Source organism: Aricia agestis, chromosome 2, assembly GCF_905147365.1.
Source record: "Aricia agestis chromosome 2, ilAriAges1.1, whole genome shotgun sequence".
NCBI classification, from domain to species: Eukaryota; Metazoa; Arthropoda; class Insecta; order Lepidoptera; family Lycaenidae; genus Aricia; species Aricia agestis.
In genome coordinates this window covers 6,689,661-6,706,289 of record NC_056407.1, presented here as the reverse complement: position 1 = coordinate 6,706,289, position 16,629 = coordinate 6,689,661, and the positions used below count along the sequence as shown (strand labels likewise).

At 38.2% G+C, this 16,629-nt stretch overlaps 1 protein-coding gene across 1 annotated transcript; it reads left to right on the top strand.

Annotated features, from left to right (window-relative positions):
• Nucleotides 1-773: 773 nt before the first annotated feature.
• On the top strand, nt 774-13,997 carry LOC121739864 (silk gland factor 3-like). Its single transcript, XM_042132453.1, has 8 exons — nt 774-851; nt 4,326-4,373; nt 10,328-10,458; nt 11,480-11,569; nt 11,724-11,802; nt 11,926-12,225; nt 12,307-12,692; nt 12,791-13,997. The coding sequence occupies exons 1-8, from the start codon at nt 797-799 to the stop codon at nt 12,986-12,988; spliced, it is 1,287 nt and encodes a 428-aa protein (XP_041988387.1). The 5' UTR covers nt 774-796; the 3' UTR covers nt 12,989-13,997.
• Nucleotides 13,998-16,629: the final 2,632 nt, after the last annotated feature.

The window sequence follows — 16,629 nt, the reverse complement described above, 5'->3', positions numbered from 1 at the left end:
TAGAATGAACCCTATTATTAAAAATGTGGGTATCGGGTAGCCTCCAGCGACGTGATTTGACCGTTAATGTGATTATCGGCAGGTACCGGGAGCATTTATTCTTTCATCTGAAATAACTCTACATATACTAAAACTGAAATAAAGTTAGATTTAACGAAATATTCTTTTCTCTATAAAATTAAGTGGTAAACATAACACGACGTATAAAGCTCCCATGTATGTAACGCATCCAAAATTCGTTTGCAGAAGGATTAACCGATGAGGAATCGTTTTTTTTTTTTTACTTTCTTGTGTAATTAATTTACACCTAAAAATAAAAAGTGTGGATTAAAAATGTCGTTAAATGCCAACCGACGACGAAACCAAATCTCGGTGATGCAACATCGCAGCGAAAGTATTGTGGCGGTTATTATTACCCGGCGTGGCACACGCTGCGTGCTGTTTCGCCTCAACCGACGGTTTTTTTTAACAATCAAACCCGATATCGGAATTCGCGCATCGGCTGCTCGAACCCGTCGCTCCCCTTTCGTACAAAAAAACATTAAACAGCTTTTAAACACGCATCGAAAAAACTTCCATCTCAGGTAATCGAAATAATGGCGACGCGCGAAAAAAATTCACTAAGGGCGGAAAAAGAAACGGATTTGGATAAAAAAGTTGAAATTTTTAATCGAGCGGGGAACGGAACGGCGCGGGGTGGCTCCACGCTCGCTCAGTCTCGCCCCGTCTTCGGCCGAGGGCGGATCGTGATCGTTTCGTGATCGCTCCGCAGTCGATCGTACCGAACGTCAGCGCGATGGTGCTGACGGCGTGCGTGCGCGCACCTTCGCGAAGATTTTGCACATCTTACCGTGAGTACTTAACATTGTACTAAGAGTTTGTTCTTTTCGTTTATTATTAAATCAGAATTTCATTTGTTTTGGTTTTAACTTAATTATTTAAGCCTTAATGTATATTATAACTAAATTGTTGTTTTTAGCTCTCCGAATAAAATGTGTGTACAGTTCTATTTACAATTTGTAATCAAGCAATTATTTTCTTCAACTGTTATTTTGATTTATCTATTTTAACTATCGCCTGCCATAGTATTGCTGAAGGGAACTTAAGTATTCGCTAATAAGGCTATATTTATATGTTTTTTGTTTAGTCAAGCTGCATATGAATTATATGTATTTCTATTTTGTTTTTTTATTTAAAAAATTATTACGAACTGATTTTGCCTAGTGCGCATTTCATCTAACTTAACAAAAAAAACCTTGTTTGTATTCTGTTTATTATGATCTATGTAAATAACCTGAATTTGAAACTGAAAAAAAAACCGAAAGAAAACTGTTGCACAGTCGAGTATTGATCACAATCTAAATAAAAAATAATATGTTAATTGTAGGTACAATTTTATATTCCAAGATACCATTAATAAAAAATCTCTACGTCTATAAGTTATCAACTTACTACACCGGACGTACTTTATACCTTCGTTGTAATAAATTTTCCGAATCAAAATATGGTTTTGCTATATTCCCTTTAATGCGTTCAGTTTATAATTCAGAATATTATTCCAAATAAAAGTTCAATTTCTCCTTAACAGACTCTAGAATTAAGTTTATTATTTTTTAATATAAATGTAGTATCCTAATGCCTATAGCTCGTTAACCGACGTATAAAAAATTTTTTTCAAAATTTTACCTCTCTAAAAAAGAATTAAACGTTTTTAATTTTTTAATTAATTAAATTTCACTTTTTATCGCCAACTTAAATATCAAAAATTATCTGGTTGTCTGGTAAATACTAAAAATCGTATTTCGTCTTAGGACTAAAATGAGTAAGACATATGAATTATTATAAAAATAGTTTCTTATTAAGTAAAAATATGTTTAATATTTATAATATATAATTTTAAATCAAATATTTATATAATTTTAATATCCGTTAATTACTATTCACGCTATAGCAATTTTATAACCTCTATCCTCGAATCCACAAAAAACTAACATATTCATGTGTTATTTAATATGGAAACCAAAAAATACGTCGATGTAATTTTAGATTTCGTTAAAAGAAGGATTCGAGCAAAAAATGGACAACTGCCGTTTTTTTCGACAAAAAAATATTCCTATCTAATGCGAGTCTATTTCTGCGATTGTACCCTTTTCGATTGCGGGATATTGCGCAAAAACTTGATGTTTCAATAAACGCATACTCCTACAATGCAGGAGCTTTTTAACAGTTTTTTGGGCGAGTTTTTGCGTCACCCACGTCAGGATTTGAATGCGAGATTATCCCCGATGCAAATCCTTTTTATCCGAGACATTTGTATTCTTCACTTGCAGGCTTCTTGCAGGTACAATTCTCACGGTGCGTTTTGCAAATCTGACAAAAATGCGACGCGTAAAATGTTAACCGATTCAATTTTTTTCTGATTGGACTATTCTTCGACCCATCTCAATCGTCCAAATCGCAAGTGACATTTTGTTATTTACTTTAACATCAGAATGAATAGCAAAAAACTCCAATTTCTAAACCATCTTTTGTTTTCTATCCGTTGTTTTCACTTCTCCTCCGTTTTACAAAAATACTTTAAACTATTGTAAACATTTTTATAACTTTAAAGTTAATGTAAATAGCCGATAAACAATTTTTACGACTTACTTTAATCTATCCAGCCTTACGTGGGACAATCGTGAGTTTCAGGAATCCTTTATTTAATTTATAAAAAGTTTCAGTATCGTGTTCAATACCTACGTCTAGAATAAGGAAATACATACAAAACTTGCTCTTTTATCATAAGCCTTATACCGATAAGTGTCGAATTCCACCAAAAGCTCCCGTATTTGGATGAGGTATCACAAATGGCTTCTTATACAAGATCCGTCACCTCGGACAGGCGTTGCTCGTGTCGGATAAGCCGCTAATTCGGTATAATTATAAGCCAGTTAGCCGTCGCCTCGATATCAAAATCCCGTTCTTAAATTACATTAATATACTTAATGAGATATATCGAATCCTTACGCGTACAATATCATTACGTACTGTGCGTTTCACTTCCTGTTTGTAAATCTTATTTTTTAGGATCTAAAATCATAAATAAGAAGAAGCTTCTTGCGAATTTTGTTTATCACAATAGATGTAACAAAATACTAAAATTACAATCAAAACAAATCCGGTAGGCGCTAAAATATTATTTTCTCACTCTTCTGCAACTAAATATATTTCCTTAGACTAGGTGAGCTTATGGTAGCCAAAACTTGTTTTAAAAAACAAGTAGGGAATAATGTTTGTTGTTTTTGACTGAGAATAGATACATATTAAAATTTGTAATTATGATAAATGATTCGCAGCAGAAAACCATTGGCCATAGTTTAATTAAAGCGTAAGGCAGGTTAATTGACGATTATTATCATAATTTACAAATGTATTACCCACTTCACGGTATACATCACGAGATAAATATGTAATTTATGGTAGCAGCACATAAAAATGAGCCGTCAAAACTGTTTAGGATTTTAGGAATTAATCAAATTAGTTACCTACCACAGAATTGCTTTTGGGGCGCTAAAACGGCAATTATGGCCCGTTTTCATGATTGCCTGAATAATTTAAACCATGGTTTGAAATTCACAGAATGTGACTTGCAAGTTTACAGAGTTGTGATTTAAAAAAATATATTTTGCTCAGCAAGTTTTGTGTTAATGAGAATATTCCAGGCTAAAAAAGTTACAAAAGGGCTATCTATATGTATAATAAATGCCAGTATGAACTTTGAATAGATGCAGTATAGGTACGTTCTCATTTTATTCTGTTATAACACATAATTATGCTTAGGTTATGCACGGGGATAAATAATGGTTATTTTATTTATCAATTCAGTAATTCATAAATCATAAGTATATCAAAATACGAATATTAATTAAAAAAATAATGAATGAATATCTGACGCAGCACGCGTGTCGGGAGGACTGCAGATCGACGTTTATTTTAATTAATAATTTACATTATTCATAAGTTGTCCTTAAATGTCAAATATTTTAATTATGCAATTATAAAGAAATTCAGTTTAGCATAATTAGAAGAAATTACAGGTTTAAAAGATCTTTAAATTTTGTTTCAAGTGTGAATGGATTGGTCAAAAATTCAATCAATTCTTATTGAGTCTATTTAATTAGTTTGATAATTGTAGCAGCTTTTCTAAGATGATTGCTGGTACATACAAGATAAAAATCTAAAAATGTAGTAATTATTTACATAATTATTCATATTAAGGTTAATCATAATGTTTGACTACGTTATGTATGTATGTAATTAATAGTTGTTTTCCGTTGTTGCAGAAGAGTCAGGCGACTTAATTAAATCGCCTTCTCCGCCTCCCAGCCACGGTAAGTACATACCATAATATACCTATTTATTACCCACTTCAAAAGAGAAGGCTATTTTACTTAAATACAATTCACACTACCGCGAAGTTGCGAACGGCAAAACTTTGTAACTTATAAGTTTGTTAGTTCATCACGCAAAAAGTACTAAAGGGATTTTGACAAAAATTTGGAATTATCAAGCCAACAATTCTATTCTCTGAATGAAAACGTCGCTACTTTTATTTAAAAAAGTAGCTTTTTCGTTACGATTACAGCTCCGTTGATGAAAAACCTAGTATTTTAACGGCATTTTAACATGAACTATATTTGTTTGTAGGGGGTAATCTACTGTTTGTAGGAGGTAAGGTAGAGCTGATAGAAAGTTGGTGTGTATCTGAGTGACATAGGCTATGTTTCATGTACAAAAAGTTATGTTTTTTTCCTGAAATTATAGTCTCTGAGTCCAGAATGTCCATTGTCCTTATTTCGTCTGGAATCTGGATACAGCAGCTGGCTAGCTCTTCGATACAAGATCTCTAGGATTAGGTATTTCACACGCGGTTAACCAATTATTTCTAGACGAAAATGTTTTAACAATTAAATTAGAGACTAGAGTACCTACATGCGTTTTGCTGTAAAACGTTCTGTCCGGCGTCCGCGCTGCCGGCAGGGGCCGTGCAATGCGATGTTTGATTTACAGCACAACTTGACGTGCTGTGAATTCAAATTTCGTATGTATTTTTAATAAAATATAATAATATTTAAGTAATTTAAATTACATACGAAACACTATTCATGCTAAATCTTAATATAAAATATTGCTGTTTCTTTTCCAAAATAGTTCATTAATTATTCGGTAGGCAGTAGGCACGTTACAATATACTTTCAAATAAAACATCTGTAGCTTTGACAAAGTATAGTATCGTATATTGACTTCTTTATTCTCCTACAATGAGACCCTAATCTTAACACTTTTACTTGTGCACGAGACGAAGGGTTGCGCAGGTTTGGCGCGTGGTGCAAAAAACTGAGGTAAAGGGGTTAAAGAATCGCGTGCCTTTAGAAAGTGAAATTGTCGCAACATTGTGTTGCACGCGTTCAAAATGATCTTTTAATTATTTTGTGTCTTAGGGGATCCCTACCCTTAGCTTATCTTCGTCGTGTTTATAAGCGGGCGTGAAGTTCGTGAAGAATCAACAATTTGACTAAGATAAATTATTACACTGTACTTGAGTGGATTTCAACAACTTGCGTTTTTTATATAATTTTGGTGGAAATTTTCGTTTCCACCAAAATTGAGGATTAGGTGTTTACGGGAAACTGGTACGACAACCACCACCTAGACGAGTTAGCTTGTGACAGAATGAAGTGGATGGCGTATTTTTATGCTTCAAGAATCAATGGTATTTTGTAAAAATAATGTTTTACAGACCCTTTTACCCACCAAAATTGGAATTTGCGAGAAAAATAATCTTAAAAAAAAACTACGTGCACTAAAGTTATAGCACATTAACTTAAATATAAACAAACTAAAACTCTACCGATATTCAAAATAACAACGTGATATTATTGCCACAAGTGGGATAATTTAAGTACACCAAAATTGCATAAAATCGGGGGTTTTGTGATAAAACGGTTTTCTTTCATTTCTGACTGGAAACTGGTACGACCCAGCCCACAGGCACCTCCTAAACTGGTTAGCGAGTGGTTGAATGGAGTAAATGGCGTATTTTTTATGCTTAAGGGATCAATGGTATTTTGTAGAAACAACGTTTTGTAAATCCCACCAAAATTTAAAAATTCTCCGCGACAGACCTAAACTGTGTCATAAAAACTCAACTACAGAAGTTACGTTAGTACAATAAAATTCATATATTATGAAGATTCAACTATATATAAAACGACTACATAAAAATAAAAATCTAATCCAGTATTAAGTTTTCTGTTAATCGGTCTAGATATTGAGTAAAATAGTTCGGCGACAAGCCACCAAAATTGGAAATCGCCTATTTATGTTTATTTTCTTGGAAAATAATAATTATTAAAAAAAAATTAGGAAAGGCCCAATTTATAAGCGTTAAGTTTTACTTTTAAAATCAAAAATTTAAACGATATCTTGAAAAAATAAGATAGATTTCAGCCTTGCCGCGCAAAAAAGCGGTTTGGGAAATCCAGTCACTTACTGTAATTTTTTTTTATTCATCATAATATAATATCTAATAAAAAATGCGAAATATGTCTTTTTTTGCATGAAATGAGCAGTTTAAGCGTGAAAAGTTAACGTACGGAAACGTTAACTTTTCACGCTTAAACTGCTGAGTCGAACTTATAATTTTGTTCATAAATAATCCGGTTTTGGTATGGGAAATTTTTAATTCCAGAAAGATGTAGTACGGGAGCCCTAAATTTTTTTTATTACTATCAAGCTAATTTTTTGTGAGTAACTTCATTTTGATAAGACAAACAACATTTTTATTTGCGAAAAATCTCGAAAGTGGTAGCTAACAGAGATTAGAAAGGATTTCATACTTTGAATTGATGGTCCTAAAATATGGACTGTTTTATTTGTAGGACAATTATATTACTCTTAAATTATATGACTATTAGGGCCTATTTCACCACTTCCTAGTTCCTGATTAGTACCGAAAAGGCTTTCCACCACTTAACTTGACAGATGAAATATGGAGAATCTATCAGAAAGTGGTGAAACAGGTCCTTAATCTATCAATATACAAAAAATCTGCTCGTTAGGTTTCCGTTATAGGGTTCTGTAATCAACAAAACTTGGTTGACTACTGAACCCTAAAACGGAACCGATTTAGGTCCGTTTCTTTTTATATTGTTTACAACAAGAAAATACCGCTTCCCGTCGCCTCACATCAGAATTCTCTAGTATTTGTTTAGTCCTTTAAGGGTCCCCCGCAGACGTACAATTTAAAGTTGGCCGACTATCGTACAAACCACAGAAATAGATCAAGATAGAAGGGCCATGCCCCTCCAATTTGTATGAACACGAGCGTATGGCGCTTCTATCTTGATCTATCTCTGTGGTTTTTACGATAGTCGGCCAACTTTAAATTGTACGTCTGCGGGGACCCTAAACTACTAAACTTAAAGTACCGTTGAAGTGGTCGGCAGTGTGCGGCCATCTACATGTAATATCCGGCGCGGCCGCTCACTCACGCTCCCCATCTTTTATTCAAACCACCGTTTTCATATTCATCGAAAATTTCCCATCAATTTCTGCCGTTTAACGCAGAACTATCCTTTGTAAATACGAATACAAACCTAGCATCACTGATTCGTAATTACCTAGAAGAACTTTCGAGAATGACGACCGCACTCAGAGAAATTCGATGATTATTCTTAACCAATAAATAACGCCATTGAAAGGATAAACCTGCCAAAAACCTCATCTACATATGGACGCTGTTAAGCATTTGTGTACTAACCCACACAAAAATTACGTATTGAGTTATGAATGCAGTTATGTTCTGTAGATGATTTAGAACAAGACTGCATTCAAAATTTAACGACAAAAAAAAAATGTGGGTTAGGACACTAATGCTTAACAGCGACCATATACACGTGGGAGAGCCATGCTTCGGCACGAATGGGTCGGCTCGACCGGAGAAATACCACGTTCTCACAGAAAACCGGCGTGAAACAGCGCTTGCGCTGTGTTTCACCGAGTGAGTGAGTTTACCGGAGGCCCAATCCTCTACCTTATTCCCTTCGCTACCCTCCCCTATTACCCTATTCCCTCTTAAAAGGCCGGCAACGCACCTGCAGCTCTTCTTATGCTGCGAGTGTCCATGGGTGACGGAAGTTGCTTTCCATCAGGTGACCCGTCTGCTCGTTTGCCCCCTTATTTCATAAAAAAAAAACTGAGCATTAGATGCTAAAATATATCCTGCTCCTTCTATTCTTATATCTCCAAGCGGCATCCGGCTGTCGCACAATTGAAAATCTATTGTGTCTGCGATTCCAATGATCGAGGTTTAATACCTCATTACAAGAATTTCACTTAAAAACATAAGTTTCCGATTAAAGTTCAGATAAAATCAGCTATCAAAATGTATGACTCAACTCGAATTAATTAGAGAAAACTACACTACGCAGTCTCATTTAGCCGCTACCGTATATACTTGACTTTAGATTACTGCGTATTTGCTTAAATAATCGACCAAGTGCGAGTCAGCTCGCGCACGAAGGGTTCCGTTCCATTATAGACCAAAATTAGGCCCAAATTTGTGTTTTTTCTATGGGACCTTTAATTTGTTTATTTTATTTTAATATTAATAACTAAGTACATTGAGAAAAATTCAAGTACCTACCTGTTGCCATTTTTGATATAAAGCAAAAAAGGCCAAAAAAATCACGTTTGTTGTATGGGAGTCCCCCTTAAATATTAATTTTATTTTGTTTTTAGTATTTGTTGTTATAGCTGCAACAGATATATATAGTCTGTAAAATAAATTTCAACTCTCTAGATATTACCGTTCTTGAGTTACTGCCTGGAGACAGATAGACAGACGGACAGACATCGAAGTCTCAGTAATAGGGACCCTATTTTCGTTTTTACCCTTTGGGTACGGAACCCTAAAAATGAAATGGATAAAGTATTTATAAAGTACCGTATATAAAGTACGGATATGGATAACTTTTATACTATTTTGAACTTCTTTTCTATTCTTCACCATCTTCATAAATCATAATAATTCATTCATATAGGAAGCGACTGTTTTGCGACATAATGTACGTGGGGTTACAAGTCACCAAATAAACCTTTTGCCGATCTTAACAGCCTTACAGAGCTGACTCATCTATTTTGAGTTCAGCAAAATATACACAGAGAGAAATTGCACCAGCGTGCCAACATCGTTTTGCTACTTCAGTCTGAAATCACCACTGACCTCCATTATACAAGTACGCTAATACGTAAGTACGTTTATACGTGGGAGATCCATGCTTCGGCACGAACGGGCCGGCTCGACCGGAGAAATACCACGTTCTCACAGAAAACCGGCGTGAATCAGCGCTTGCGCTGTGTTTCGCCGAGTGAGTGAGTTTACCGGAGGCCCAATCCCCTACCCTATTCCCTTCCCTGTCCTCCCCTATTCCCTTCCCTTCCCTCTCCTATTACCCTATTTCCTCTTAAAAAGCTGGCAACGTACTTGCAGCTCTTCTGATGCTGCGAGTGTCCATGGGCGACGGATGTTGCTTTCCATCAGGTGACCCGTTTGCTCGTTTGCCCCCTTATTTCATAAAAAAAAAAAAAAGAAACGCTGGACTTATGATACACAACTGTTTTTTTGTGCCTATTTGAAGCGGAATCAACGCCCCCAATGCAGGGGAAGAGAACTAAATCTGACGTAACTTGCAAATGGCCGCTTAATCGCTATTGGTTGTAGAAACTAGTATTAGTTCCAAGTACTCCCACTACTGCTATCAGCGCCAATATGGCGACTTTCAAACGTCATTTTTAAGTCAGAATTAGTTCTCTTCCCCGCATTGGGGGCGCTGATTCCGCTTGAAATAGGCACAAAAAATAGCTGTCATTTCAAAGGGTATCATACCAGCGTACTTGTATAATGGAGGTCAGTGGAAATCACACTAATCTTAACTTCTAACATGAAGATAGAGCAAACTACCCCAACATTATCATTCATTTTATTATTGTCTACTTAGATTTTTGATTCAAAATAACTGTGAATGCCAATAATAATTAGATTAGGAACTCTATAGTGCCAATAATTTAGTGTTTTACCTCATACCCATTGCCGGTTGCATAACCAGCGCCCTGGGTGATAATTCTTCGGCGCTCAGGGTAGTGCTGATAAAGTTGGCGTCCTTTTTGTTCGCCTTCAGCGCCCCTTTTTATTCGGCGCCCTGGGTAGTCGCCCAGCATCGCACCCCCCTAACGCCGCTACTGCCCTTACCACCATTATTTACATTATGTATGTATGTTCCAGATGGTTCAGCGAGCGGCGAGGGTGAGGGCGACGCGAGCGGGGACGAGCGGTCGTCGGAGCCGCTGGCGCTGCCCATGCCGCCTCGCGCGCCCACACACGCCGCCGCCAGCGCCGCCACCGCCGCCGTACTCGTGAGTTACTTTTTATAAAATAAGGGAGCAAACGAGCAAACAGGTAACCTGATGGAAATCAACTACCGTTGCCCATAGACACTCGCAACATCAGAAGAGCTGCAGGTGCGTTGCCGGCCTTTTTAAAGGGAATACGCTCTCTTCTTGAAGGTTTACCTACAGGTTGTATTGGTCCGGAGATACTACTGCTGATAGTTCATTCCAGAATTACTTGTTTCTACAGGGTACTACTTTAGGGTGTGTATGTATACCTTGTAGAGAGTTCACTGTGAGAGTAGCAGCACTGAAAGAGCAATTTTTTTGTGATTTGTATGGGCAAGCGCACCAGCGTCACGAGTTTTCCCATACAAAAGAAAAAAATAATTGCTCTTTAAGTGCTGCTACGTTTACAGGGGACTGACACACACCGTAAATACAATGATATTATATGAAAAACTCAATGTAAATAGAAATATTGTTGTTAAATGTCTGCTCAGTAAAATACGTGTCCTTTATCCTAAGCTATGGGCTTGACTGACTTACCAAAGCCTAGGCTTTACAGAAAGCTGGCTTAAGGTAACGCTTACGTTGTGTTTCGCTGAGTGGATTAAGTAACCGGAGGCTTAAGTAAATTTTAGGAAACGGAACACAACTCGAAATAACTACAGGCATGCTTTACGGGCTGCGGCTATCAATTATTTACTATCAGATATAATATACGCCTGCTCGTTTACGAGTACATTTTTGATTTTGTACAAGGTTTTGCTAGTGCAGAATAGAGGACGCGATAATTCAGTAGAGCAAAATTTCGACAACAAAACAAGAGAAGTATTATCAATTATAGAACAGTAACTATGTCATAGATAACAAGAGTAGTAACAATACACTCGGAACCTTAGATATAATATTCATCTTGCTTCACCGTTCCAACTTCCATCTCTCACAGCTCAGCTGAGATATAGACTCATAAATTATAATATTATTGAGAGATAAAGATAATTGATAAATCTAACAGCGACTAACAATAACTTTTACATTCCAGAGCGCGGCGGGCGCGGGCAACGCGCTGGCGCAGCTGCAGCACCTGTTGCTGACGCAGCACGGCGCGCACTCCCTGCTGCTCCACACACAGGTATCTAACTTATGCTAATTATTAATGATTTAATAGAGATAAAAGCAGAGTAGTCTCAACTTTCTATTACACAGTATTACATATTGTTATTTAAGTAAAGATTGAAAAGTCGCTTTTCGAAAATACATGTTTAGACAAATTCGTTTCGTTGCAGGTGCAGCAGGCGGTGGCCCAGGCGGCGGCGCAGCAGCTGCAGCAACTGCAGGCGCGAGCCAACGCTCAGCCTACTGTTGGTAGGAATGCTTTATTTAAATAGAGCTACATAATGTTAAAAACATGTTTTAACTTTTAAGTATGTTTTTATCTACTTCAATTATTTACATTATTATTGAAACTAACATTATTTTGTGTTACAGAGGCGAGATCTCCGTCGCCGCGGGGCTCCCCTCCAGGAGCGGGCGCGTTCCTCACACCGCACACGCCCGGGCCGGGCCGCGCCCGCTCGCCCCACGCGCTGCACGCGCACGCGCACGCCCTGCACGCGCACGCGCATTCCCCGCACGGCCTGCACTCGCACTCGCCGCACGCGCCCGCCCACTCCCCGCTTCACGCGCACGCGCACAAGCCGCGCGCGCTCGACCCCGCCGACGACACAGCGGACCTCGAGGAGCTCGAACACTTCGCCAAGACCTTCAAACAACGAAGAATCAAACTCGGTCAGTCCGAACAATGAATACATCATCAAATTCTATTACCGCGGCTCGAACGATACATTACCGCCCACAATTTTGTTACAGGCTTTACACAGGGCGACGTCGGTCTCGCTATGGGCAAGCTGTACGGGAACGACTTCTCGCAGACCACAATTTCAAGATTCGAGGCCTTGAACTTGAGCTTCAAGAATATGTGCAAGTTGAAGCCCCTCCTGCAGAAGTGGTTGGAGGACGCGGACTCGTCGCTGAGCGGCGGCGGCGGCTCCACGGCGCTGGGCGCGGGGCTGGCCGAGGCCGTAGGCCGCCGCCGCAAGAAGCGCACGTCCATCGAGTCGGGCGTGCGGGTCGCCCTCGAGAAGGCCTTCCTGCACAACCCCAAGCCCACCAGCGAGGAGATCGCCGCGCTGGCTGATTCCTTGTGCATGGAAAAAGAAGTGGTGCGCGTTTGGTTCTGCAACCGCAGACAAAAGGTATCATTACTATCGCTAGTATTTTTTTTATTTTAAAAGTTAGAATTTAAATCTTGTAAGTGGTACATACGAATATACCTTAATTTCTTTGTTACCAGGAGAAGCGTATAAACCCGCCGGCGGGCGAGGGCGGAGCGTCGTCGCCGAGCGGCGGGTCATTGCTGCCGATGCACCCGCTGCACGCGCACGCGCACGCGCACGCCCACGCCCACGCGCACAGCCCCGCCGCGCACGCCGCCCTGCAGGCCGCCGCGCTGCAGCCCCTGGCGCTGCTGGCGCGGCCGCCCCGCGACTGACGCCAACATATCGTGTAAATACGCCGCCTGTACAGACTGTGTACATAACAATGTCGTTGTAAGTGATCGTGCGCCGCGGGTAGACGACGAGCTCTGTTGCGCTCGGAACTGATCTCTGGGGTGATAGTGAGACGTGAGATTTATGAAACGAACATGTCACACCGTTTTATTGTTTCTTTGTTAGTAGTTTGTAAATAATGAGTAAAAGATTATTCAGTGTTCTCGGTATTATACTATAATATAGCGAGCTCCTTAATTAGCCGTGCGAGAAAGATCCAAGCCACTGATTGAGTATACGACATTGTATAAGTGTTTAGATCTCTATTATCTTTTGAAATTGAAAAGATTTAGGAACCACGTAAAGTTTTGAAAAGCTACGTTTTTTTTCTAAGGCATGGTTAAAATTATTATGCGCTCAGGATCTTTGGCTCGATCTACAGTTGATATAAAATGAATACTAATTCACGCGTCTTTTACATTTGAAAGTTTTGCAGAAGTTTAGAATTCAGAACGGTCTCACATGTATTTTATGTGCTACCGTGAAAACTAGGTACACACTTACCATGCATTTTAATTTATTGATTAAGTATACATGGATAACTTCCTGCGAAACGAACGAATGTAATCGACGCCATAGCTCTACGATTATATTGAATTTAAATATTAAGTTTTAATTTATGTTGTTTTGTTTAACATGTGTAATGTATAAAATATAAATTATTTTATGTATCATAGTATACGGAGACATAGTGTAATGTATGACCGTAACGGACTTCGTCGTCGCGTATCCGACACCGGAACCGGAACCGAAACCGGAACTTCCGTGGTCCGATACAACGACGCCCGCGGCGCGCGGCCGGAGTAGCTTAAGGTAGCGTAGTGTGGTAGCGTAAGTTTATATGATATTGTGAAGTTTATTTATGTGAGGCGAGAGCGCCGTGTACAGACCCATATCACTTAGCGCATGCGCATGTAAGGTGGATGTGTAGAACTATCTATATGTTACAATAAAACATGATAGAATACGTATTAAGTCTTTTATTTATTAGTAACGTCCTAGTATATCATCACCATCATCATCAACAATAAACATTCAGTGATCATCAATCACGATTCTTACAATAATACAATAACTATACTGCTCTTGGTAGCAGTTAGGTTACAAAGCTTTGAAAGGATAAGGAGGAAAACTACTTTTGCCAACTGACTATTATTTACAGGGAATTTCAAAACAAAGTGAATAATACTTTAAATGACACTGACATAGTATGTACTACGTACTAGACTCGACAACTCAACGCAATGCTTGGTCACATTCAACATAATCTATATAGCAGCAGTGCACTTAGTCGCCCGCGAGCTCTTCTGCGCGCCAGACGTACCACAATCAAAAACGAAACCAAAAAAAGTCGCAAAAATGCCTAGTTGTGGGTTAAGATACTGCAAAAATGATTCCAGTAACACTTCCAAATGCAACGGAATAACATTTCATCGGTTTTAACATTCTTATTTAATTATTTTCAATTAAAATACGAACATTCAATTACTAGGCGAAGACGCGCGCTATTTTGCATTGTCATAGAGTAGTAGATTCAGAGTGTAATGTAGGCAGAATACAGATCTATGATAAGACGAAGTACTTACTCACGTAGACGAGTTTGTATTTTTGTAATATGTATTTAAAATATTACGTACATTATACATGCGTACATTATAATAATTTTATTATGGTACATATTTGAAAATATTTAAGTAATTTAAATAAGGTAATTAGCTATAATAGTGGACTATGGATCCATATTAATTATAAATTTTATAAAAAAGTGAATTTTTATTTTTATTTTATCCACTTACTCAAATAGATTCTGCATTCATTCGAGTGTAGGCACTAAACTGTGTCACTTCTGCGGTACGGTACTGATCTATAGCAATCACCGCCTCGCCTCCCACCCCGCTCATGCCTCAAGTGCGACATGTTTTTTGTTCGCAATAGCTGCTCTAGTACGTAGTACTTACTACCTCAGTGTTAAATGATAATTTTTTATGTTTATGTATAATATGAGTCCTCTGTATAAAGTTTTCTGTGAAAATAGCAGCGCACAGCGCACTGTATACACGCCCAAAAGTAGTATTATGACTTTGTCTTGTTACAACTTAAACCCTGTATAGTATTAGCGGCTGAAATGTTACAAATCATGTATTACTATTATAGTAATCGGTTCATTATTTCATAGGCTCTAAACTTCTAAAGACTAGAAGAACAACATCCCGCACAATTTCTTCGATGGTACATAAATATTTTGAGCTTCTGGGACCGGGACGTAGTTTGACAGAAAAAATACGATCCTTAAAAATTATATACGATTCCCATAGATTGAGTGCAAAAGATTCGTACACATATTATTAATTAATTATGATGCCGATAAGCTTTCGGTTATCTTTTGTTGTATTATATAATTTGGTTTTAACCCGCCGATCGTGGGAAAACGAGACACAATAGATATTCTATTGTGTCTCGTTCACCGGTGAGCGTATGGGGCTTGATGAATTAATTGGAATTTTGTAAAACAGGTATAAGTATTTATTTTATTGGTTATAAAACTGTACTTACTTGAATAAATTAGTAAACAATTAGAAGTATAGCAGAAAACAAGCAATGACCCAGTTAGGGGGCGGTTTGTCAAATAAAAAAAAGGTTTCGGTTACGGATGCGGCTTACTGAACAAAATAGCAGCCTTTTTGCTTTTGTGAAATTTAACGCCATCTGCTATCATTTGGCAGAACTAACTTAGAAGGATTAACATGTTTTGATTCATAAATAGTTAGATAGATGTCCCTTTTCTAATTATTTTAAATGGCCTCAATAACAGCTATAATTTCAGTAAAAATCTTTAATTAATTATTATGGATCCGCGTTATGCTTTTGTGGTTTCTGCAACCATATAAGTAATTGTTAATCATAAAATCGACCGGTGCAGTTAACCTCAAGATGGCGTATGTGTACCGCTCTGCTACACACGGACTACCTGAGCCATTGAACTGATGACTGAAATTCATTTTTATTAAGGCCAAGCACATTTTTTCACAATAGGTACCACAGAGAAATACCACGGGCTCACAGAAAACTGGCGTAAAACAGCGCTTGCACTGTGTTTCGCCGAGTGAGTGAGTTTACCGGAGGCCCAATCCCTACCCTTTTCCCTTCCCTACCCTCTCCTATTTTAAATGGCCTCAATAACAGCTATAATTTCAGTAAAAATCTTTAATTAATTATTATGGATCCGCGTTATGCTTTTGTGGTTTCTGCAACCATATAAGTAATTGTTAATCATAAAATCGACCGGTGCAGTTAACCTCAAGATGGCGTATGTGTACCGCTCTGCTACACACGGACTACCTGAGCCATTGAACTGATGACTGAAATTCATTTTTATTAAGGCCAAGCACATTTTTTCACAATAGGTACCACAGAGAAATACCACGGGCTCACAGAAAACTGGCGTGAAACAGCGCTTGCACTGTGTTTCGCCGAGTGAGTGAGTTTACCGGAGGCCCAATCCCTACCCTTTTCCCTTCCCTACCCTCTCCTATTTCCTTCACCCTCTCCTATTTGCTTCCCTACCCTCCCCTACTCCATTTCC

What these genes read in the sequence shown, in the direction of transcription:
- LOC121739864 (XM_042132453.1), top strand. Translation starts at nt 797, where the DNA reads ATGGTGCTGACGGCGTGCGTGCGCGCACCTTCGCGAAGATTTTGCACA. An exon ending in CAACGCTCAGCCTACTGTTG is followed by an intron (nt 11,803 to 11,925) that starts GTAGGAATGCTT and finishes TTTGTGTTACAG; the next exon opens with AGGCGAGATCTCCGTCGCCG. An exon ending in ACAACGAAGAATCAAACTCG is followed by an intron (nt 12,226 to 12,306) that starts GTCAGTCCGAAC and finishes ATTTTGTTACAG; the next exon opens with GCTTTACACAGGGCGACGTC.